The sequence below is a fragment of the Bos indicus genome, chromosome 8 (assembly GCF_029378745.1).
Source record: "Bos indicus isolate NIAB-ARS_2022 breed Sahiwal x Tharparkar chromosome 8, NIAB-ARS_B.indTharparkar_mat_pri_1.0, whole genome shotgun sequence".
Taxonomy (NCBI): Eukaryota; Metazoa; Chordata; class Mammalia; order Artiodactyla; family Bovidae; genus Bos; species Bos indicus.
The window spans coordinates 8,561,732-8,588,098 of record NC_091767.1 but is presented as its reverse complement, the minus strand read 5'-3'; the positions used below and the strand labels follow the sequence as shown (position 1 = coordinate 8,588,098).

General features: G+C 46.2%; 1 protein-coding gene across 1 annotated transcript; it reads left to right on the top strand.

Moving 5' to 3' along the window:
* The first annotated feature begins 8,543 nt into the window (after positions 1 to 8,543).
* PRSS55 (serine protease 55) lies at positions 8,544 to 24,901 on the top strand. The gene is made up of 5 exons (XM_019965811.2): positions 8,544 to 8,675; positions 9,959 to 10,151; positions 11,999 to 12,249; positions 13,780 to 13,922; positions 24,574 to 24,901. Exons 1-5 carry the CDS (start codon positions 8,621 to 8,623, stop codon positions 24,874 to 24,876), a joined length of 945 nt encoding a protein of 314 aa, XP_019821370.2. The 5' UTR covers positions 8,544 to 8,620; the 3' UTR covers positions 24,877 to 24,901.
* Positions 24,902 to 26,367: the final 1,466 nt, after the last annotated feature.

The window sequence follows — 26,367 nt, the reverse complement described above, 5'->3', positions numbered from 1 at the left end:
GTATTCTTTTTAATGGCTGAGTAATATAAGCTAATCTCCCATGCCCAAGGTAAGAGAAACCCAAGTAAGACGGTAAGTGTTGCAAGAGGGCATCAGAGGGCAAACACACTGAAACCATACTCACAGAAAACTAGTCAATCTAATCACACTAGGACCACAGCCTTGTCTAACTCAATGAAACTAAGCCATGTCCGTGGGGCAACCCAAGATGGGCGGGTCACGGTGGAGAGATTTGACAGAATGTGGCCCACTGGAGAAGGGAATGGCAAACCACTTCAATATTCTTGCCTTGAGAACCCCATGAACAGTATGAAAAGGCAAAATGATAGGATACTGAAAGAGAAACTCCCCAGGTGAGTAGGTGCCCAATATGCTACTGGAGATCAGTGGAGAAATAACTCCAGAAAGAATGAAGGGATGGAGCCAAAGCAAAAACAATACCCAGCTGTGGATGTGACTGGTGATAGAAGCAAGGTCCGATGCTGTAAAGAGCAATATTGCATAGGAACCTGGAATGTCAGGTCCATGAATCAAGGCAAATTGAAAGTGGTCAAACAAGAAATGGCAAGAGTGAATGTCCACATTCTAGGAATCAGCGAACTGAAATGGACTGGAATGGGTGAATTCAACTCAGATGACCATTATATCTACTACTGCGAGCAGGAATCCCTTAGAAGAAATGGAGTGGCCATCATGGTCAACAAAAGAGTCTGAAATGCAGTACTTGGATGCAATCTCAAAAACGAAAGAATGATGTCTGTTCGTTTCCAAGGCAAACCATTCAATATCACAGTAATCCAAGTCTATGCCCCAATGAGTAACGCTGAAGAAGCTGAAGTTGAACGGTTCTATGAAGACCTACAAGACCTTTTAGAACTAACACCCAAAAAAGATGTCCTTTTCATTATAGGGGACTGGAATGCAAAAGTAGGAAGTCAAGAAACACCTGGAGTAACAGGCAAATTTGGCCTTGGAATACAGAATGAAGCAGGGCAAAGACTAATAGAGTTTTGCCAAGAAAATGCACTGGTCATAACAAACACCCTCTTCCAACAACACAAGAGAAGACTCTATACATGGACACACCAGATGGTCAACACTGAAATCAGATTGACTATATTCTTTGCAGCCAAAGATGGAGAAGCTCTATACAGTCAGCAAAAACAAGACCAGGAGCTGACTGTGGCTCAGACCATGAACTCCTTATTGCCAAATTCAGACTTAAATTGAAGAAAGTAGGGAAAACCACTAGACCATTCAGGTATGACCTAAATCAAATCCCTTATGATTATACAGTGGAAGTGAGAAATAGATTTAAGGGCTTAGATCTGATAGATAGAGTGCCTGATGAACTATGGAATGAGGTTCGTGACATTGTACAGGAGACAGGGATCAAGACCATTCCCATGGAAAAGAAATGCAAAAAAGCAAAATGGCTGTCTGGGGAGGCCTTACTAATAGCTGTGAAAAGAAGAGAAGCGAAAAGGAGAAAAGGAAAGATATAAACATCTGAATGCAGAGTTCCAAAGAATAGCAAGAGATAAGAAAGCCTTCCTCAGCGATCAATGCAAAGAAATAGAGGAAAACAACAGAATGGGAAAGACTAGAGATCTCTTCAAGAAAATCAGAGATACCAAAGGAACATTTCATGCAAAGATGAGCTCAATAAAGGACAGAAATGGTATGGACCTAACAGAAGCATAAGATATTAAGAAGAGATGGCAAGAATACACAGAAGAACTGTACAAAAAAGATCTTCACGACCCAGATAATCACGATGGTGTGATCACTGACCTAGAGCCAGACATCCTGGAATGTGAAGTCAAGTGGGCCTTAGAAAGCATCACTACGAACAAAGCTAGTGGAGGTGATGGAATTCCAGTGGAGCTATTCCAAATCCTGAAAGATGATGCTGTGAAAGTGCTGCACTCAATATGCCAGCAAATTTGGAAAACTCAGCAGTGGCCACAGGACTGGAAAAGGTCAGTTTTCATTCCAATCCCAAAGAAAGGCAATGCCAAAGAATGTTCAAACTACTGCACAATTGCACTCATCTCACACGCTAGTAAAGTAATGCTCAAAATTCTCCAAGCCAGGCTTCAGCAATATGTGAACTGTGAACTTCCTGATGTTCAAGCTGGTTTTAGAAAAGGCAGAGGAACCAGAGATCAAATTGCCAACATCCGCTGGATCATGGAAAAAGCAAGAGAGCTCCAGAAAAACATCTATTTCTGCTTTCTTGACTATGCCAAAGCCTTTGACTGTGTGGATCACAATAAACTGTGGAAAATTCTGAAAGAGATGGCAATACCAGACCACCTGACCTGCCTCTTGAGAAATCTGTATGCAGGTCAGGAAGCAACAGTTAGAACTGGACATGGAACAACAGACTGGTTCCAAATAGGAAAGGAGTACATCAAGGCTGTATATTGTCACCCTGCTTATTTAACTTCTATGCAGAGTACATCATGAGAAACGCTGGACTGGAAGAAACACAAACTGGAATCAAGATTGCCGGGAGAAATATCAATAACCTCAGATATGCAGATGACACCACCCTTATGGCAGAAAGTGAAGAGGAACTCAAAAGCCTCTTGATGAAAGTGAAAGTGGAGAGTGAAAAAGTTGGCTGAAAGCTCAACATTCAGAAAACGAAGATCATGGCATCCGGTCCCACCACTTCATGGGAAATAGATGGGGAAACAGTGGAAATAGTGTCAGACTTTATTTTTCTGGGCTCCAAAATCACTGCAGATGGTGACTGCAGCCGTGAAATTAAAAGACGCTTACTCCTTGGAAGGAAAGTTATGACCAAGCTAGATAGCATATTCAAAAGCAGAGACATTACTTTGCCAACAAAGGTCCTTCTAGTCAAGGCTATGGTTTTTCCAGTGGTCATGTATGGATATGAGAGTTGGACTGTGAAGAAGGCTGAGCGCCGAAGAATTGATGCTTTTGAACTGTGGTGTTGGAGAAGACTCTTGAGAGTCCCTTGGACTGCAAGGAGATCCAACCAGTCAATTCAGAAGGAGATCAGCCCTGGGTGTTCTTTGGAAGGAATGATGCTAAAGCTGAAACTCCAGTACTTTGGCCACCTCATGCGAAGAGTTGACTCATTGGAAAAGACTCTGATGCTGGGAGGGATTGGGGGCAGGAGGAGAAGGGGACAACAGAGGATGAGATGGCTGGATGGCATCACTGACTCGATAGATGTGAGTCTGAGTGAACTCCAGGAGTTGGTAATGGATAGGGAGGCCCTGCGTGCTGCGATTCATGGGGTCGCAAAGAGTCGGACACGACTGAGCGACTGATCTGATCTGACTTAAATATTTATTGAGAAATTATTGGTTAATGATGATAGATCAATGAGTAAAACAAAATTACAGAAAAATAATCACCTCATTAACGCAAACTCAGGTAGGGCTGAAAGGGGCCTATTATGAATAACAAAGGATGGTCTTTTCACCTTTATCACTTTAGAGCTGTTTTAGAAGCCAGGGGGAAAAAATAGAGTAAATACTAAAACAAAGATGTTCCTATTGTTCTGATCACTTAGGAAATTAAAAAGGGTTTAGGAGCTCTGGTCAAAAGTCTGAATAAAGATCAGAACGTATATTTCTTCTTATATCAAAATATCACAAGTTTCCTTGTTACCTTCGAGGGTCCCCAATTATCTACAAACCTTGCTCCCTCTTTCCTTCTGGTCTCTTCTGTCACCCTGTCCAGGAGACTTCCCTCTCACTCTACTGAAAACAGCCCCTGTGGAACTTCCATGATGGTGCAGTGGCTAAGACTGCACGTTTCCAGTGCAGGGGGCCAGGTTCGATCCCTGGTCAGGGAACGAGATCCCACATGCCTTAACTAAGATCCTGCAAGCTACAACTAAGTCCTGATGCAGCCAAGTAAATTAAAAATAAAAATATAAAAAAACACCTGCGATTTTCTCCAACCATACTTCCTATGCCCTCTCCCTGCTTTAATTTTTTCCATAGCACTTACGATCATCTGAGGTAGTCTCTTCTACTAGACTATAACATTCGTGAGAACAAGAGATTTTTTCTTCATGTACTCCAATATCCCAGTTCTTGAGCGATGCTGTTGTAGCAGTCAAAGCGAAGATACACTGTCACCCCAGCCAATCCTCATATCGACTCCGATAGTTGTAATGTCCCCTGTGTAGAGATAAGGGAAACTCTGAGAGGATAGCAGCTTGTCTAAGGCCCTTTAGGGGCTTCCTTGGTGGCTCAGATGGCAAAGAATCTGCCTGCAATGTGGAGGCCTGGGTTCCATCCTTGGGTCGGGAAGATCCCCTGGAGAAGGAAATGGCAACCCACTCCCGTGTTCTTACCTGGAGAATCCCATGGACAGAGGAGCCTGGCGGGCTACAGTCCATGGGACCACAGAGTCGGACACAACTGAGCAACTTAAGCACAGCACAAGGCCCTTTAGAGAAGTGTGACATCAGGGACTTTCCTGGTGATCCAGTGGTTAAAAATCCGCCTTTCAAGGCAGGGGATGGAGGTTCAACCCCTAGTCAGGAAACTAAGATCCCACATGCCATGGGTCAAATAAATCCTCTCACCACAACTAGAGAGCTGCCCCCACGTACCACCACTAGAGAAAGTCCTCGAGCAGCAACGAAGAACCCGCACAGCCACAACAAATAAATAAAAATAAAAATGCAACTTGCACAAGGTTGACTTAAAGCATGAATGCCATCACTATTTTTTTTAAAAATATTGATGTATGATGTTGGAAACAGGATTCGAGGTTAGTCTTTTCATTGGAAAAGACTCTGATGCTGGGAGGGATTGGGGCAGGAGGAGAAGGGGACGACAGAGGATGAGATGGCTGGATGGCATCACTGACTCGATGGACGTGAGTCTGGGTGAACTCCGGGAGTTGGTGATGGACAGGGAGGCCTGGCATGCTGCGATTCATGGGGTCGCAAAGAGTCGGACATGACTGAGCGACTGATCTGATCTGACTCTGGAATCCACACAGACCGCTTCTTAAATAATGCAGCATAATATAAGCAGGAGGACACCTTCCAGGAGCAGCCCATCCCTTCATGAACGTGTGTAGTGTGTGTGCGCAGTCGTGTCCGACTCTTTGTGACCCCATGGACTGTGACCCACTAGACTCCTCTGTCCATGGGGTTCTCCAGGCAAGAATTCTGGAGTGGGTTGCCATTTCCTTCTCCAGGGGATCTTCCTGACCTGGAGATTGAACTCTTGTCTCTTGCATTGGCAGGCAGGTTCCTTACCATTGAGCCACCAGGAAAGCTCTGCGTGAACACAAGAGGAGACCAAATACATCCCCCAAGGCATCTGACCGTTGTCTTTACTGGATGTTGGTGAGGCCTTTGCACCAACTCTGGAGCAGCCACCAGGCAGCCCATGTCAGCAAGTACCTGCTTTCCTCTTGGGATTTCTACAGATCCCTTACATTCCTAAGTTTCTCTCCATATGCAATGGGGCAGGCCATGTTTGCCCAATTCCAGGGGGGAGACATTCTCATCAGGGCCTACAGGAATGGTGGCTTCTGGGGTAGCAGCTGTGCACGGCATCTCTGGCCCCACTGGTCACTCTCTCCACTGACTCAGATGTGGTGGGAGCCATTGGTGTTGTGAAGAAGCTTGGCCAAAAACTGCTGGGCAGCGATTGAGGGTTTCGCAATAGATAGGGCTCAGTTTAGGGCAGGTGTGCCCATCCGGCCTCCCAGGACAGAGACGGCCATGGTCCTCCAGTCTCCCAGCAGATGGGGGGGCCCAGGCTACACCTCCCTCCACACCTTCCTCCAGGACCAGAGCAATCAGGAGGCGGGTAGCGGGTACAGGGTCGGGGGTTGCAGAGGGGGAGCTCTGAGTCCAAAAGAAGAGCAGATGGAAGACGCAGAGCCAGACCCAAGCCAGTGACCCAGTGTGCTTTGGGAATCTTTATCCATGTGCCAGGAAACAAAGGCTTAGCCCTCGTTCAAGGCCAAGGTAGACGAGTTAGCACGTGTTATTCAGCACAGGTGGGGAAAGAGCCACATTACAGGCCCCGCCCTCCCTTCAGCATGGACTCCTGGATTCTGTAGAGCAGCTGCTCACAGAGGGCCCTGATCCTGGAGGAGGAGCAAGCCCCATGTCCTGGTATTTCTCCTCCCAGAGTAGCTGGGGCCACAGCCTTGGTGTAGTAAAGAGGTGCCCCACCCAAGGCGTATGATTTCATCTGAAGATTCACAACAACTTTTTTAATGAGTTTTCATTTATTAAAATGTTTCTTCTATTTAATGACAACATGATGATTTTACCTTCTAGTTACAATTTATTTATTTATTTATTTTTGACACGTGATCATAGTTTATATGGCACTAGTGGTAAAGAAACTGCCTGCCGATGCAGGAAACATAAGAGACGCGAGTTCAATCCCTGGGTCAGGAAGATCCCCTGGAGAAGGGAATGGCAACCGACTCCAATATTCTTGCCTGGAGAATCCCATGGACAGAAGAGCCCAGCAGGCTATGGTCTATAGCGTCGCAAAGAATCAGACACAATTGAAATGACTTAGCACACACGCACACATAATAGTTTATACAGCTTCACAGCAACTTTACTGTCTGAGCATCAGTATTCCTCTTCTTCAGAGAGGAAAACCCAGGGTAGACACAGCTGCGGGGAGCGAGCTCCGCCTCTGGCAAAGGTCATGAGGAAGGAGGCTTGGCATACGCAAAGGCGGGATCAAGCCTCAGGAGTCTCCCTGGAAATTCTCGAGCAATCTACCCCCAAAACCAGAGTCTGCCTACTTTCTGCTTTGTGCTTTCACCTACACCTCTGACTTTACGGGGGGCTGTCCCCCACTACCTCTCTGAAAAAAGAGTTAGCTTATAGCTCCAGTTAATAATTCCTGGGTGTGACAGTGTTTCAACCTACAAACTCCCTTGGAAGTCCTCTAGCCTGCCTGAATAGGTTTTTCCGGCCACATGTGATTGCTCAGAGCCTCCAAACTGTGAGAGGCATGAGATGTTCTAAACTGTCTAAATACAGATTCCTTTGAGCAGTCAAAAGATTGATTAGAAATTGTATTGGTGAAGGGATTTTCACTTGTTGGGCCAATGTTTGCTGCTAAGTCTCCATATCCCTTACCTGCTGTGTCCCTGGCAGTGTATTGATTAATATAATTGGTTTAAATAGTAGCTTTAATGTTTGTAACCTGGGACCCTTGAATTAATTCTTTTTCTTGTTATAGCCCACCACACCTTTGCTCTGTAGGAATGCAACTTTATCTAATGCTTTTTGGAGGCTGGCGCCTGACTTTAGAATAATCACCTTTAGAGAAAAAGGCCTCCGGGCCAGAAGATGATGCAAATCACCTAAACTTTTGCATATGATAAGTTTGCAGGAAGAAAGCCTGGCTTACTGCATGACTCTACCCCTTCCCCCATTATCCTCTATGCATAACTTAAGGTATAAAAACTACTTTGGAAAATAAAGTGTGGGCCTTGTTCACCGAAACTTGTTCTCACCATGTCGTTCTTTCTCTTACCTTCTGGCTGAATTATTCAGCCTCTTTTCTACACTGAATTTCCTCACTGAGCTATCCTTATTTCAGCCTCTTTTCTCCACTGAATTTTCCTACTGAGCTATCCTCATTCTATTACTCTTTATATCCTTAATTAACGTTTAATTAAGCAATTGTTTCCTGATCTTCGCCGACGCCGTCCCCGCTTCGAATTCCCTGGATCAGCCGGGGCTGGTCCCCGGCACACAGCAAGTCTAGAAAATGACCAGAGGTCACTTTGGGACCTGAATTAGCACATGATTCACGTCTAAACATCAGGCCTGGCCAGTGGTCAGGAAAGTGCCACTGAGGGTGCCTGGATAGAGTCCATCCAAGTCCGTGTACTCAAAGTGTCAAAAAAAATAAAGTAAGGTCCAGATCATACAGCTGAGCCAATAACATGAGCAAAGGCTTGGGCTGGGCACTTCCACCTGTGAGTCTGACCTTTCCATCCTTGGAAATGGATAGGGGCCTGTCTGGAGGTTTGGGGGCCACATGGAATAAAGCCAGAGAGAGTGGGAAGGGGGACTGCTGCCTGCTGGGCTGAGTGTGGGGCAGGCTGGGGCCTCTGAACCCAGCCCGTGGTCCATGCTGGTGGCCCAGGTCAAGGGGCCTGAGTGGAGAACTCCGTGGGCACCTGGACTGCCCAGGGTTTGGGCGACACAGACCTCAGGGTCTCCCTGGGCACCTTCCTGAATGACTCCTGTTTCCAAGGGTGCAGCCTGGCAGCCCCTGGTGCAGGCCTTCTGCTCACAGTCACTGTGGAAGGGGAGGCTGCTGAGCCTTAAAAAATGCCGGGTGTGACGGGCCACCCACCACCCCCCTCCAAGGACGCGTGAAGAGAGGGCTGTGCCCACGTCAGGAAGGGAAGCTCAGGCAAGGAGGCATCTAGAATGAGGCTCATCTCAGAAGCAGAGTGGCCAGAAGAGAAGCCCGCGTGACTTGGCCTGAGTTCTCTGACCCGCTGCCCATTGTGACATCACTGGAGGGGTGGCTCTGACCGGGAGGCCTTGACAGCGTCATTTCCCTCAGCCCTGGCCTCCGTCACCTCCAGGCCAACTGCCACGCCCTGGGCCATGTTCCTGTGGTCCCTTTTGCTGCTCATGTCCCAGGCCAGGGATGCACACCTTGGTATGTGGACACCTGCCTGGGGGCCTGAATGACTCTGCAAGTGGGGCTGGGTCCCTCCCTTCCATCCTGCCAGGAGCCCAAGGGACAAAGGGACAGCTCTTATTGTTCTTTGGTCCCTCAGTCGTGTCTGACTCTGCGATCCCCTGGACTGTAGCCCACCAGGCTCCTCTGTCCATGGGATTCTCCAGGCAAGAATACTGGAGTGGGTTGCCATTTCCTTCTCTAGGGGATCTTCCCTATACAGGGATCAATCCTGAGTCTCCTGCATTGCAGGCAGATTCTTTACCACTGAGCCACCTGGGAAGCCCAAGGAGCAGCTCTCAAATAAGTTAATGGCCACTAAGAGGCCAGCTCACAAGAGCAGTGGCTTCTGATATCCCACACACTCTTCCTGGAAAACACTTCCCTTGCTCCTTGTCTTGTGCCAGCCCCAAGTTGTAGCTTGAGAACTCTTAGTTGTGGTATGTGGGAGCTAGTTTCCCGACCAGGGATTGAACCCCAATCCCCCTGCATTGGGAATGCCTGGGAAATCCCACAAATGCTTTATCTTACAGTTCTGTAGGACTTCTACGTGGGCCTCACTGGTCTAAGATCAGGGTGTCAGCAGGACTGTGTTTCTACTGGAAGCTTTAGAGGGAGTGTATTAACTGGGGTTTTCTGACTTCTGGAGGTCATCAGTATCCCTTGGCTTGTGGCCCCTTCCTTCATCTTCAAAGCCAGTGATATTGCACCTCTCCATGCCTTTCTCCTATAGTCACATCTCTCTCCTTCTGCTGTCCTCCACCACCCTTAGGGGCCAGTGTGACTACAGTGGGCTTACTCAGATTATCCAAGACAATCTCCCCATTTTAAGATCAGATGATTAGCAATTTTCATTCCACCTTCAAAGTCCCCTTTGCTTCATAAGGCAACATATTCACGAGTTCCAAATCATGGTCCATTAGGACATGGACATCTTTTTAGAGGGAGGCATTATTCTGCCAAGCACTACAGGTTGGTCTGGGCAGGTATTCTCTCTGATTTCTCCTGGATGAAAGCAGAAACTAGCACACTAAAGTGAGTTGCTTATTTGGAAGGGAGACAGAGCCAACACTTTTGACCATGTCCCAGGCTCTGGGAAACAAATGTGAAGCCTCTGTTGGCTTACTTGTGTTTCTAAGGTGCTTCACTGGGCCAGCCTCAGTTTCCCCATCTCTAGAATGGGTATGATAGCTACTTATGGCTCTCCTATAGGTATTGACTAAGTGTTGCATCTTTTGCCTTCCTTTCTCTCATTCTACCAGAATGTGGTGAAAGACCCATGTTTGCAAGAGGAGCTCAGTATTCCAGAATCACAGGAGGGATAGAGGCTGGGGTGGGTGAGTTTCCATGGCAGGTGAGTATTCAGGCAAGAAATGAACATTTCTGTGGTGGCGCCATCCTCAACGAGTGGTGGATTATCACGGCGGCTCACTGCTTTTACCCTGAGCAGTTACCGTAAGTACCAAGTTCATCCCATTTCTTCTGACAGTGCGCGCCCCCAGGGCACCCCACACTCAGCCAAGCCTGATTGCTGAGGGGAGTTCTGGAGTTGCTGCATCCCGAATCAGAAATGAATGGCCACCACCTACTGCCTTCCACCCTGGGGATTGGTCTGTCCACCTCTCCTGTGACATTCAAGTCCTTTTAGGTGGAAGTTCTCCAAATTCTGGAGGTCTCGGTTCCTGGGCCATCTGACACCTGACTTCCCTGCCCTGTGTAGAGTTTTCTCTGCATTCCAGGAGACTGGTGGAAAACAGAGGATTTAGTGATTACAAATCATGTTCTAAGAAACCATGTGCATTAACTGATTTAACCATATACACCAACCCCAAGGAAGGCAGAATGAATTGCTCCCTTTTCACTCCTTCGATCTTACAACAACCCTAGGGCAGCTAAAATGAACATCTTTATCTTATAGAGCAGGAAGCTGAAGCCCAGTAAGGCTGGGTGATTCACCCAAGGTACACATCTAGCAGACAAGAAATAGCATTTAAATCCACTTCTAGCACTTGTACTTTTCTGCTCCACCATCTCATGAAAGATTGAAGATACATCGAAAGATGACCTTTAAAAGGTTAATCAAAACCACAGGCCAAGTTTCACCCTGGGGTAACCAAGGAAACTGGCTGCATCTGCTCTCATGGGATGCTTAGGGATTGGAAAATTCCTGGCCATTCTGCCTGGAAGGAAATTCCTGAAGAGTCTTTCTGCTTCATCAGTGGCAGTGCGTCTTGCATGCTAAGTTGCTTCAGTCATATCTGACTCTTTGTGGCCCTAAGGACAGTAGCCACCAGGCTCCTCTGTCCATGGGATTCTCCAGGCAAGAATACTGAAGTGGGTTGCCATGCCCTCCTCCAGGAGGTCATCTCAACCCAGGTATCAAACGTGAGTCTCTTATGTCTCTTGCATTGGCAGGTGAGTTCTTTACCACTAGGCCACCTGGGAAGCCCCATCAATGGCAGGTCTAGATTAAATTCCATTCTTGATTCTTGCATGGGCCTTCTATATATGTGTACAAGAGTTTATTTCTAAGAGATAAGTTGTAGAATCATAGGGCTGTACATCTTCAAGTTTATTAGAAGACACCAAATGATTTTTCAAAGTGGTTGCACCAATTTAAATTTCCCCCAGTGGTATATAAGTGTTAAATTCATCACCGATACTTGCTACTTTTTCAGAACTTTTAATTTTTGCTTTTCTGATGGGTGTGAAAGACTATTATCTTTGTGGTCATAATTTGTATTTTTCTTACTACTGCTACATTGATATTTTCAAGTTGATTGGTATATTTTCTCTCCTATAATGACTCTTTGAGTTTGACAGTTTTTTATTTGTAGAATCTCTTTATATATTCTGAATATTTAACTTTGGTCAGTTGTGTATGCTGCAAACAAACAAAATCCAAGTCTCTAAATTGCTGGTAGACAGGTTGATATGATAACCCTTTACCTATCTGAGGGCTGGTTTGTGTGTGCCAGTGTCGATCTGTGCTAAGTGGTCTTTTGTGGGCTCTTTGGGCAGGTGCTTGAGGGGCAAAGCTAAGTCCTGCCTTTGCCCAGTGAGGCAGGACTGTCTCATTCGGGTCTCTGGGATGATGCTGGAGCACCAAGGCGGCTGTGGTCCCACACGGGCTGTTTCACCTTCCTTCTCTACCTTTTACAAATGCTCACACCCTCTGAGCAACAGCCCCAGTAGGACAAGTCCAGAAGGCTAGTAGGACCATGTGGGGTTTAAGTCTTAGCCGTAGCAGATTCTGGGCCCCCTGTGACTTTCCTTCCTCTCTGGTTCTCCACCTCCACCAGGCCCACAGATCTGAGAGTCGTGCTGGGAACCAATAGCCTAACCAGCCCATCCCTGGAGATAAAGGGAGTCACAACCATCATTCGTCACAAGGACTTTCAAAGAGTCAGCATGGACAATGACATCGCTCTGCTGATGCTGGACAATCCCATCACGTTCAACGAGCTCAAAGAACCCATCTGCCTGCCCATGCAGCCCGGCCTCTCCCAGTGGCACAAATGCTGGGTGGCAGGATGGGGGCAGGTCAAATCCGGTACGTCACAGCTCAGCATCTCCTGGGTGCAGCCAGGGTAAGAGCCGCATCACTGGCATCTGAGGACGGGCCAGTAAACCTAGAGGAGAAGGCGAAAGAGACAGCGAGCTGAGGAAGCGGGGGCGGGGAGGGCTTGCCTCAGAGCTAATCCCTGAACACTAGAAACCCAGGGAGGCCTGATCTCAGCCTCTTCCAAGTTACCAAGGAAACAGCCCCCCCAACCCCCGCCAAGGCCCAGCGCTCGGATGCCAGGTGTGGGCCATCCCTGGGTGTGGTCCTCCCTTGCGAGCCAGCGCACAACCATCCTGTTGGCTTCACTGAATGCAAACCTCCAGCTTGCCAGGGGCTCCCTGCTCTGTCCTCTCTCATCTCCCTGATTCATGCGTGTATGCTTTCCACCTGATTCCTTCAGGCGTTCAAGACACCTGCCCTGGCCTAGACTTTAGATGGTCCTGGAGGGTTGCCCATCCATTCTTAGAAATGAATCTGTTCTTGCTACTTGTCAATACATTGTCACTTGGCCTCTCCTCCTGGAGGAGCTGGACCAGGGTACAAAGGGATCATGAAAGCCCCCACTGAACTGTCCCCAAAGAAAACTCAATAACATAGGTGTGGGAGGGGTGGGAACGGCACAGCACTAGCTCAGGCCTGAACAAGACTACAGGTCCTTGGGGGACGCTTTGCAACAAGTTGGGGTCTGAAACACGGTAGGTATTTCAGGAATTTAGTGACTGGAGGGTAATTGGTGTTAACACTGATTGAGGGCTTCAGACATGACTCAAAATTTAGAAGTGAGGAAGAGGCAGGTGGGTTCCTGCAAAATTAAGAATATGCAATAAGAATAAGACCTTTGAAATCTCCTTGTGGTTAGAGTTAATGAGATGGAGACAAATCCAGACAAATTCCTGGAAGCTGGCAGTCCAGGAAGGGCCTTGGCAAACCCCTTGTCCAGCCTGTCAACCACTGACAGAAAACAACAAAATTTTGTAAAGCAATTATCCTTCAATTGAAAAGTCATTAAATTAGAAAACAAAAAAGACTCTCAACCAACCTACCCTACCTTTGTCTGGGGGACCTGAGAGTTTCTCACTGAAAGCGCAAACCCAGTTTCAGTGGCACTGCGTCAGAAGTGCCGTACTCACATAATAGAGGGGCAATAGGCAAACATGGCTTGAAGAGGTGGGATTATGTAAGAACTGATCAACAGCCAGTTCTAAGAAGTCAAATCGGTGGGGTTGCTGGAGCCAAGGTGGAAGTCTTCCTGGAGGCAGGAATAGGATTTTGAATGGGAGGAATGAAAAATTTAAATAGATGGGGACTTGTTTAGAAGAGCCTGGGCCGGTGGAATGAGTAAATTGCAAGGGATTACTAGAAGGATGTGGAGCATGAGGTTCTGTGAAAATGTGAAAAAAGGGTGGATGGGTGGCTGGTGGGATGCTGGGCAGGATGGCCTGGGGCCCACTCGGTTGCATTAGCAGCACTGGGGCTGGAGTCCAGTGACCATTGTAATGGGCCTTCTTCATGGTTCAGGTCTCAACCAGCCTATGGAAACTGAGCTGCTGAAAGCACCCATGACCATAATGAACTGGGATAAGTGTTTTAAGGAATTTCCCAAACTTACCAAAAACATGCTGTGTGCTGGATATGAGAATGAGAGCTACGATTCTTGCCAGGTAACTTGGGGGTACCTGGGGTGGTACAGTGCAAAGGCACCCTCTGTCCATGGGAAGCAGACAGTAAGAGTTTGGGGAAAGTGCAGGAATCGGGCTTAGTTGTGAGAAGGGGGACCTGGATTCAGGAATACTTGGTGTCAGGTCCTGTGAGTCAGTAAGCAGCAACCCTGAATAAATATTTCTGGCCTTCTCCAGGTAGGGCCTCAAGACTTTTTCCATCTCAGACTTGTTTAAAAAAAAAAAAGGTGAAGAAGATTTGAAATCCATACAAGAAATTCTTTTCCTTCATTAATTTTAGCTACCTCTGTTGAGTGCACTGAGCCCTGAGATCCAAACTTTTTTTCTTTCCTTTTTTTTTTTTGTCTGGGTCAGATCTTGGTTCTGACACTTGGGCTTCTCTCTAGTTGTGGCATGCAAGCTCAGTACTCGAGACTCCGGATCTTAGTTACCCAACCAGGGATGGAACCCACATCCTTTGCATTGGAAGGTGGATTCTCAACCACTGTACCACCAGGGAAGTCCCAGGTTCTAAACCACTGGTGAGACACGGGTTCCTGAGCCCACTGTGTCCTGGGCAGGCAGTTGGGTAAACTACCATAACATATCGGATAATGTATGCAGCTTCCACTGAACAAAAGTCTGGTGCCTTAGTTTCTCTTTAATAAAATGGACACAACATTTAAAAACAGTTTTGATTGGTACTAGAAAAGAAATAGAGGGAAAACCCTCATAAACTAACTTCCTCTGGTTGTAAGGATGGGAGAGATTCATCTTGGGAGTGCTCACTTGAGGAGCCCCCTTAGTCCTGCTCATCAGCTGGGCAGCAGATCTGGTCACTGGTGTGAAACTGTAAGTGTGGATGTTAGATGCTCTACGAGTGACGAAAAGGCTGTCTCGTGCAAAGGCTGTGAGGAAGCAAAGAGTGGACTCCAGCAGCAATGGCATCTCAGAAGGTGCCCCCTCTGTGGTGAACATTGTGGGGACCACAGAGAGAGACGGAACCAGTGTCACACAAGCCTTGTGTTTTTCCCATATCCTGGACAATTTAAAACATTTCAAAACAAAACAAGATAATTGCAACTTCTAGTTCTGGACAAGATGAAGTAGACACCTTTCTCTTGATCCCTCTCTCTAAATACAGCTGAAAGCCCTGGACATTACACTGTGAAACAAAAGTAAAGGCTCTGAAAGGGAGAGAGAAGATGAAATTGGAAACAAATATCCTACTACTTAAGGCATGATACAGCAGTGAATTCCCTGGATTTTCTTTACGCCTCTTACCTCCCAGCCTGGATCACAGTACTTAAGGGCACTGTATTTCCTAGGACTGCTGCTGCTGCTGCTGCTGTAAGTCTCTTCAGTCATGTGCGACTTTGTGCGACCCCATAGATGGCAGCCCACCAGGCTGCCCCATCCCTGGGATTCTCCAGGCAAGAACACTGGAGTGGGTTGCCATTTCCTTCTCCAATGCATAAAAGTGAAAAGTCAAAGTGAAGTCACTCAGTCATGTCTGACTCTTAGCGACCCCATGGACTACCTGGGGGGAAAAATGCCAATGGTCATAGATACAAACTAACAAAACAAAACAAGAAAAACTTCCTCTCTTTGGAGAAAAAGAAAGGACAATCTAGCAAGGCAGAAACTATTTAACAATAATCCTTCTATTCCAGCAATATACCAGGAAAAACCCCCATAGCACTCCTACCCCAGCAAGCAAGGTCTAGCAGACACCCTCGCCCTCCCCACTTCTGCCCACCATGGTGGTGTCAGAGGAGGCTGAATGGAAAGGCAGGACTTTACTATCTAGTCATAACGAACCATCCTCGGTCCCCCTCAGTGTCCGTGGAAGCCACCTGAGGAACTTGGGCTCCCACCCAGCAGCAGTCACACTCCTGTTCCTTCCCTTAGTGTTGTTGCTGGCCTGAGTGGGGGGTCTTGACTTCTACCCCAAGTTAATGGAAAGGAGTTGGCTTCCCACACTCCAGTTTCATAAGAAGCCTGTTAAAACAGGTGATTCATACGAGAACCAGAATCCCATAACCTAATGCTCAAGACGTTATCTGTAATAGAATAGAGAGTTTCATTAATACACGTGGATTCCATTTATTAAAGCACACAAGATAAGGAAAAATAAAACTAAAAATCTGAGTAAAGAACCTTTTGGGAGGACTTCCCTGGTAGTCCAGCGGCTAAGACTCTGTACTCCCAATGCAGGGAGCCTGGGTTCAGTCCCCGGTCAGGGAACTAGATCCCACATGCCACAACAGCTAAGAGTTTTCGTGCCCAACAAAAGATCCCTCATGGGGCAATTAAGATCTAAGCAAATAAATGTCTAAAAATTAAAAACAAAGCCAAGCAGCTTGCTCTAAAATAGTATTTTTTTTGAAAAATTGAGAACTATGAATTCCTGGAGTAAATTCAATTAAAACATGAAATGAATCATGCACTTAAATATAAAACTATACAAATTTTTTAGGACAAAATAAATCTTTGGGACATAGCATAACACCAAAACATAACTCATAAGAAGAAAAATTGATCAACTGGACCTCATCAAAATTTGAAAAGACCATATTAAGAGGATGAGGAAGGAACTTCCCTGGCGGTCCAGTGGCTAAGACTCCATGCTCCCAATGCCAGGAGCCTGGGTTCAATCCCTGGTTGGGGAATTAGATCCCACATGCTTCAACTAAGACCCGGTGAAGTCAAATAAAAATAATTTTTAAAAAAGGGAATGAGAGAGGGGATATATATATATATATATATATATATATATACCTATAGCTGATTCACTTCATTGTACAGCAGAGACTAACACAACATCATAAAGCAATTATACTCAAATAATATATATGTATAATAAATTAAAATTAAGAGGATGAAATTACAAGCAATTGATTGGGAGGTAGTATCCAACAAAGGAACTATGCTTAGAAATATAAAGCACTCTCAAACTCAAAAGCAGAAAGACAAACTGCCCAGTGCAAAAATGGGCAAAAGAAAAGGACAGACATTTTGTTGATGAGGATATACAGATGGCAAACAAAATAGATGTTCAATGGCATTCGTCATCAAGAAAATGCAAATTAAAACTACTACACACCTCAGAATGGTTAAAATTAAAAAAAAAAAAAAAAAGTAACACCAGATGCTGACAAGAACGCAGAGAAACTGGATCATGAATACATTGCTGGGGTGGGAGTGGGGGATGGGGTGAGGTTTAAAATAATTTAATCACTCTGAAAACCAATTTTGTAGTTTTTAAAAAACTGAAGGTGTTCTTGCCTTATAACCCAGCAAATGCCATTCCTGGGCATTTACTCCAGAGAAATGAAGGCTTGTGTTCACATAAAAAACCATGCAGGGGTGCTTATAGCAGATCCACTCATCAGAGCCTGAAATTGGAAGCAAACACCCTACAAGACATGGATAACTGAATATGCCGTGGTGCGTCTGTGCCATGCAATACCACTCAGCTGGGACAGAAGCAATCTATCAAACTAGTGACACAGTAATGACATGGATGTGCCCAGAGATTTGTGCTGTGTGCAACAAGCTGACCCCAAAGGTCCCACACGGTGTGACTCCGTTTACGTAACACTCCTGAAACGATAAAACTAAAGAAAGGGAGATGGGTTAGTGGTTGCCAGGATTTAAGGAGAGTTTAGGGCTGGAAGGAAGTGGAAGTGGAGATGGCCTTAAAAGGGCAGCATGGGGGATCCTTTGCTTGATGGACAAGTTCTATATATTGACTGTATCAGTGTTAATACCCCTGATGGTGCTATTGTATTATACATATTTCTGCAAGATGGTCTCATTGGGAGAAACTTGTAAAGGGTATGTCGGATCCCTCTAAATTGTTTCTTTCAACTGCACGTGAATCTACAGTTGTACATAAGATAACAAAGAGAAGACAACTCTTCCCAGTTTGCTGTGCTGTGCTATGCTCAGTCATGTCCAATTCTTTTTGACCCCATGGACTATAGTCCACCAGGCTCCTCTGTCCATGGGATTTTCCCAGTAGGAATACTGGAAGAGATTGCCATTTCCTTCTCCAGGGGATCTTCTTGACTCAGGGATCAAACCTGCATCTCTTGCATCTCAGCAACAAGGATTAAAAGAAAATCTTGGATCCTAGCCATGCCACTGACCTAGGAAGCAGCCAGTTCATGTTGCAGTAAGAGATAAAGGATTCCAATAGTAATAGAAAAGGAGGAAAACAACATTTAGTAGAACTGGGAGAAAGTCACAGAGGCTTGAAACAGCATCGTGTGTTCAGGGAACTTTCAATATTTCAGAAGCCAGAGGTTACAGGGTGAGTGTGGAGAGGTAAGCAGAGCAAGGTCACCAGGGCTGGGCGGCCATGCGGGGAGACTAGGGGTTGACCCAGGCTTTTGCCCCTGCTGTTCACCCAAGAATATAAGACTCAAGTCCCATCAGTATGCACACCTATCTTTTCAATCTCTTTGATTTATCACCATCCAATATTCAAATGGCCAAAGCCAACAATGGCAACACAAGCGTCAAGATGATGTTTTCTGTGCCTACCATCTGGAGTCTAGGATTTTTTGCTTAAATCCATCCCTTATCAAAATGTACTTTAATGAAAGCTTCTAAAATTAAACTTCTATAACTTGAGTGCTATAAATAAATGTGCTATTATCATTTTAAGCCTTTTTTTAAAAAAAAATCATGATGTGAAAAGTTTTGTTCTCTGTTTAGAAAGCTTTCTATTGCTGATAATCAGCTGACAGTGATCTGGGCAAGGAAAGTTTTCTGAAATTATATAATATTATCATCACTTAAAACCAGATAAGCCAGACAAGAAAATCCCTTCAGTTCAGTTCAGTTCAGTTCAGTCGCTCAGTCATGTCCGACTCTTTGCGACCCCATGAACTGCAGCACACCAGGCCTCCCTGTCCATCACCAACTCCCGGAGTTCACCCAGACTCACGTCCATCGAGTCAGTGATGCCATCCAGCCATCTCATCCTCTGTCGTCCTCTTCTTCTCCTGCCCCCAATCCCTCCCAGCATCAGAGTCTTTTCCAATGAGTCAGCTCTTTGCATGAGGTGGCCAAAGTACTGGAGTTTCAGCTTCAGCATCATTCCCTCCAAAGAAAATCCCTTAGGGTTTAAAAATAATTGCCCTTAAAAATAAAATCACACTTTTTAACTTGGCAAAGTTGAAAAAAAATGTAATCACATAATGAAGGGAAATTATAATTGGATTATGAAAACATTGAAATATGTCCAAAGTAACAAGCAAGATTATGCTATCCTTAAAATACAAATTAAAATTGAATCAACTGAATTTTGTGGTTTACTTTTCCAGCACGTTTCCTCTTTGTAATCCCCTATTAATTACACTATTTAAAAATATTCAACTTAAAAAAAAATCAGTGAGTGGCACAATGCCGCAAAATATAAAATCAAATAAGTCCCCAGCTAGCTACGCTGTAGTTTTTGTGAAGGACCAGCAGCCGTCTGAGAAACAGGCATCACCGTGCTGCGTAGCTTTCTCGTCCGTCTCCTCAATCCCGGTGGAAATGGCGTCTTACTCATGGCTGGCCAGTGTCTCAAACAGTGCCTGGCATGGAAAATACTCAACAAAAATGTCTGCCAAAGAGATGAACCTTCCTAAGAAGCTGAAAACTGCCTGTAATATAACGGTAATCTTAGCAGAGAGGACATCCAAGAGAGAGACCGTGGTGGACAGTGGTTAAGAGCTGGCAGTCAACTGGGCTGTCAGGCAATGTGGTCACGGGGCTGCCAAGCTGAGTTGGAGGTCAACCTCAGCTATTGGGTTGGCCAAAGAATTTGTTCGGCTTTTCCTATAAGCTATTATGAACGAACCAACCCAAAACTCTCTTTAAAGATCTTTTTTAAAAAAAATTTTTTTTTGAGCAGTTTGAGGGTCATAGCAAAATTGAGAGGAAGGTATAGAGATTTTCCATTAACCCCCTGCCCCTCCCCACATGCATCATCTCCCCTGTTATCAGCATCCCCATCAGAGAGGTATCTGTGTTATAACTGATGAACCCACACTGACACATCACAATCACCCAAAGCCCGTGGTTTGTATTAGCATTCATTCTTGGTATTGCCCAGTCTGTGATTAAACATATAATGACATGCACCGCAATGGATGGCACCACACAGAGTATTTTCACCATCCTGGGCTACTTGCCAGGGTGTTATGAGCCCATCATCACCCATGATACTTGCATAAAAGTCTTATTTCACTCCATAGAGCTTTAGACTTTTAGAGCCAGAAAGACATGTAAAAAAAAAAATGTTTAATTGGATCTGTTTCACAGATGAGAAAACGTGGTTATTGTAATCATCAATCATCCTCTTCACTATCTGAATGGATCCGAAGCCGTGTGATAATTTCACAGCTCTTTCACACGTATTCAATAATTTCATTCTCTCCAACTACCCTGTAAAATGGGTGTGGGAAAGTCTCACTCTCTCTGAGAAAATAGAAATTTCAGAATTTAAGTGATTTGCCTGAGGTAGTGGGGCCAGGCTGGAAGCCAGGTCATGTGCTTCTCGCCCAAAACAGACAGGAGTGATCATGTGATGTAATTAACATGGCAATGAACTTAGGAAGTTCTGTGGTCAGTATGTTTCTAACCAGACCAGTCTCTGGCTTCCAGCGTTAGTCTCGAAACAAAGTTCCTATTAATGTGGACTGTCATTAGTCCTGGGTCCTTGCTGGCTGAGGCCAGATCCTCCTCTGAGATAATCCTTCCTGCCTTTGCTAGAGAAAGAGAAAAAGATTGAAGGCTCTATGCATGAAAGAACATGAATTTACAGATGTCCCTCTGAAATTCCAGCATGTAGAGTACATCATGAGAAATGCTGGGCTGGAAGAAGCACAAGCTGGAATCAAGACTGCCGGGAGAAATATCAATAACCTCAGATATGAAGATGACACCACCCTTATGGCAGAAAGTGAAGAGGAACTACAAAGCCTCTTGATGAAAGTGAAAGAGGAGAGTGTAAAAGTTGGCTTAAAACTCAACATTCAGAAAACTAAGATCATGGCATCTGGTCCCATCACTTCATGGGAAATAGATGGGGAAACAGTGTTAGACCTTACTTTTTGGGCTCCAAAATCACTGCAAATGGTAATTGCAGCCATGAAATTAAAAGACACTTACTCCTTGGAAGGAAAGTTATGACCAACCTAGACAGCATATGCAAAGAAATAGAGGAAAACAACAGAATGGGAAAGACTAGAGATCTCTTCAAGAAAGTTAGAGATACCAAGAGAACATTTCATGCAAACATGGGCTTGATAAAGGACAGGAATGGTATGGACCTAACAGAAGCATAAGATATTAAGAAGAGGTGGCAAGAATACACAGAAGAACTGTACAAAAAAGATCTTCACGACCCAGATAATCACGATGGTGTGATCACTCACCTAGAGCCAGACATCCTGGAATGTGAAGTCAAGTGGGCCTTAGAAAGCATCACTATGAACAAAGCTAGTGGAGGTGATGGAATTCCAGTGGAGCTATTTCAAATCCTGAAAGATGATGCTGTGAAAGTGCTGCACTCAATATGCCAACAGATTTTGAAAACTCAGCAGTGGCCACAGGACTGGAAAAGGTCAGTTTTCATTCTAATCCCAAAGAAAGGCAATGCCAAAGAATGTTCAAACTCCCACACAATTGCACTCATCTCACATGCTAGTAAAGTAATGCTCAAAATTCTCCAAGCCAGGCTTCAGCAATATGTGAACTGTGAACTTCCAGAGGTTCAAGCTGGTTTTAGAAAAGGCAGAGGAACCAGAGATCAAATGGCCAACATCTGCTGGATCATGGAAAAAGCAAGAGAGTTCCAGAAAAACATCTATTTCTGGTTTCTTGACTATGCCAAAGCCTTTGACTGTGTGGATCACAATAAACTGTGGAAAATTCTGAAACAGATGGCAATACCAGACCACCTGACCTGCCTCTTGAGAAATCTGTATGCAGGTCAGGAAGCAACAGTTAGAACTGGACATGGAACAACAGACTGGTTCCAAATAGGAAAGGAGTAAATCAAGGCTGTATATTGTCACCCTGCTTATTTAACTTCTATGCAGAGTACATCATGAGAAACGCTGGGCTGGAAGAAGCACAAGCTGGAATCAAGACTGCTGGGAGAAATATCAATAACCTCAGATATGCAGATGACACCACCCTTATGGCAGAAAGTGAAGAGGAACTCAAAAGCCTCTTGATGAAAGTGAAAGTGGAGAGTGAAAAAGTTGGCTTAAAGCTCAACATTAAGAAAACGAAGATCATGGCATCTGGTCCCATCACTTCATGGAAAATAGATGGGGAAACAGTGGAAACAGTGTCAGACTTTATTTTTGGGGGCTCCAAAATCACTGCAGATGGTGACTGCAGCCACGAAATTAAAAGACGCTTACTCCTTGGAAGGAAAGTTATGTCCAACCTAGATAGCATATTTAAAAGCAGAGACATTACTTTGCCAACAAAGGTCCATCTAGTCAAGGCTATGGTTTTTCCTGTGGTCATGTATGGATGTGAGAGTTGGACTGTGAAGAAAGCTGAGCGCTGGAGAATTGATGCTTTTGAACTGTGATGTTGGAGAAGACTCCTGAGAGTCCCTTGGACTGCAAGGAGATCCAACTAGTCCATTCTAAAGGAGATCAGCCCTGGGTGTTCTTTGGAAGGAATGATGCTAAAGCTGAAACTCCAGTACTTTGGCCACCTCATGCGAAGAGTTGACTCATTGGAAAAGACTCTGATGCTGGGAGGGATTGGGGGCAGGAGGAGAAGGGGACGACAGAGGATGAGATGGCTGGATGGCATCACTGACTCGATGGACGTGAGTCTGAGTGAACTCCGGGAGTTGGTGACGGACAGGGAGGCCTGGCGTGCTGCGATTCATGGGGTCACAAAGAGTCGGACACGACTGAGTGACTGAACTGAACTGAAGAAAGGACTCTCTGCTTCCTAAATACACAAGTAGTATGTGTAATGTGTGCATGGGAAGTCACTTGAGTCACGTCCAACTCTGTGCGACCCTGTGAACTCTAGCCCTCCAGGCTTCTCTGTCCGTGGGATTCTCCAGGCAAGAATACTGGAGTGGGTTGCCATGGCCTCCTCCAGGGGATCTTTCCAACCCAGGGACTGAACCCAAGTCTCTTACGTCTCCTGCACTGGCAGGCAGGTTCATTACCACTAAGGCCACCTGGGAGCCCTAGTGGTAAAGGGCCTATATTTGTAATACATGAGGCCAAAATAATAAATACTAACATATTTCTAGGGCATTTACTACGTAGAATTTACCCTATGCCGAGTGATTTATAGATTTTTAAAATTTCACTGCCAGCACTTTTGGGAAATACTTGGTACTATCTCCATTATAACGATGCAGAAACAGGCTTAGAAGTTACGTTTCCAAGCATAGTTCTCTCCCAGCTATGTAAGGAAATAATCAGCATATTAAATAGATCTTTAAATATCATTTATACCATCATAACATGAAGAAAAATGATTAAAAACAGCACTTATGGAAGGAGCTGTTTGAGTGGAAATCCTATTGATTTGGTTCTCGTCCCTTGACCTTGAACTAGAACTCACACAAAGAAAAGCTCGCTGGAACTTCCCTGGGGGTCCAGTGGTTACGACTCTGCACTTCCACTGCAGTAGGCAAGGGCCTTTTACATCACGTCCAGGAAGTGCTTATCCTCTTCCTCCTCGTTAAGAGTTCATATAAGATCTCATTCATTCCAGTCCCGTTTATGATCATGGAATGGGAGGCTATCCCTCTGGTAAGAAAGGAAGATGGTTTGAGTGACTGTAGCCACCAACCCACCACCCTCGCCGGAGGGAAAGAACATGTGCTTGGCATCAGGAAGGTTTGGCTCCAACTTTAGCCCCAACACCATGTAACCCTGAGTAAGCCCTTCATCCTTCTTAAGCTTCATTTTCCCTGTATTAATATGGACAAAAGGAAGCCATATCCATGTGCGGGACATGGTGCGGACTGCATACATATTTTCTATATAAATAGATAATTCTCTGAGTCATAGACCAATGTGATTCCACCCTGGAGGAGCCACGCATTCAAAAAAGCTTAGCTCACATGCCCCCTGCAAACACCCACACCACAGGATTAAAAAGAGACATACTTCACCCGCAGGCCTCTGGAAGAACATCAAAGGAGACCCAGTTCCTATCCACAGCCCCAACCGCAGCCTGTTTTCCTTCCTTCCCTTCTGTCCAGCGTTTCTGATTTAAGACCCGCAAAACAGGTCCCTACTCGTCCTCAGCCTGGGCGACACATCCTCCGTGTTCCGGATCCCCGTCTCGGTGTCGCACGTGGAATGGAGCTAGTCTCTAGGCCAGCCCTCCCTCTCTGCCTCCCTCCCGAGTCCCGTCCGGTCACCTGAAGACCACAATTCGTGGAGGTGGGCGGAGCAGGGCGCCCGTCCCACCCCCACCGGCCGCAGCTGTGAAGCCGGGATGGGGGCGGGGGGGCACTGACTGGCAGTGACTTGATTTCGCTTGGTGGCTCGGAGTTGGGAGGCTCATGAGCCCTCTTCCATGAGTGAGCCGCGCTGTGCCTCAGACGGACAGCGGAGAGTGGGGCTCACTGCTGATCTGTGTTCTCTGTCCGCAGGGCGACAGCGGGGGGCCTCTAGCCTGTACCCAAGAATCTGGCAAGAAGTGGTACCACGTGGGCATCATCAGCTGGGGAAGGTCCTGTGGCCTGAAGAACACTCCAGGAATATACACCTTGTTAGAAAACTACCACTCCTGGATTAAGAAGGTGACTGAGTTAGAGGGAAGGCCCTTTAGAGCCGAGCAAATGGTAGGGACTTCCAAACAAAAAGCAAAGGTCTCTCGTGCCTCAGAATTCCCGAAGCCAGGCAGCCCCACACTCTGGCTGCTCCTCTGCCTTCTGCCCTATGTGACGTTCTAAGCTATTTTTCTACTAATAATAAAACAGATGCTATTCTTTAATCGAGGAGGACGTGTGAATGTGAGCCACCAGCAGGGGGACTGGCTACAGGTTAGAGGCTAAGGGCTTAGAACTGAGGCTGCGGACAGCAAACCGGAAGTCAGGTGGGCTGGAGAGTTTAGGGACTGGTCTTTGAGTCCCTGTAGTAGTCATGACTCTTTTCATTGCAGATGAGTTACCAAGCTCAAACCATCTAAAGCCAGAGAGTGTTGCTTATAGGTGTATATAACAGAAAAGGAAACAAAAACAAAATCGAAGAACAAGAGTGTTGCCTTCAGGTTTATGGCTGGACCCAGGAGCTCAGCAGATGTGACTGGGGCTGTTTCTCCAAAAGGGCTTCCAAGAAATGGCCGCAATGGCCTCTAGTACCTTCGGTTTGCATCCCACCAGCTTAGCAGCTCCCAAAGACAGAGCCACGTTCCTGAAAATTCCAGCAGAACTCCTGGCCTCCCTTACTTGATACAGAGGCCATGCCCATTGCCGCTCCAATTGCTGTGGCACATTCCTAGGCTAGGCCTGAGTCACGTGCCCACAGGAGCCGGCAAAGGGCCAGCCACCTAAAACAGTGTGCCCTGATAGTGAGTACGGGTGGTGCCCCCCGACACACAGAAATCAGGGCGCTGGGAACACATCAGTGGGACTGGGTACTGGAGATGGCCCTTGATACTGGACCTTCTGGCTGACCTACCTCTTGGACAGTCGAATCTCAGGCGCTCAGGAGCGCCTGAAGGAATGACGTCCAGAGACCGTTGCCTTCAGACCACTGGAGGAGCAGGGTTAGAGTGGGACAAGGGAGATCTGGCAAGTGTTTTCTCTCGCAGTCTCTTTCTGCAGAAGTATCACCCATGCTGTATGTCCGGGAAAAGCCCAAGATTCCCTTCAAAGCTTTTCTATTGAATCTTGAGTCGGAGCCCAGGGCACCCAATAGGACCCAAAGCCCGAGGGAAGAGGCACAAAAGGCAGCACCGAGCTGTTCAGTCTTATCTTGAGAGGCAAAATACCGAGTAGGTTGCTGATTTCCTCTTCTGGGGGATCGTCCGGACTCAGGGATCGAACCCTCACCTCAGCAGGCGGATTCTTTACCAACTGAGCCACCTGGAAAGCCCTTTTCACCCTAACCTAGGCAACAACTTCATTTTGGACACGAGGGAGGAGAGGGAGAGAGTGACAGGCAGAGCAGGGCAGGCGGGTGGAGAAGGAGGTGGGGTGGTGAGAGGTGGGATGGCAGGGCTGTGGGGGGTGAAGGAGCCATGTTTCCTGCCATCTCTGCTGTCCATCATCCCCTCCTGGAGGGGAAATCAGTATTCCTCCCTCTGGTCCTCTCCCCAAATGTTCTGTATTTAGAAAAGAAAGAGCAAACCCTGACAAATGCATATTGTTTTCCAACTAAAAATGCCACATCCGCTTCCGCCCCCACACAGATGTCAGCCCCTCTTCCTGGCTGCCCGGGTG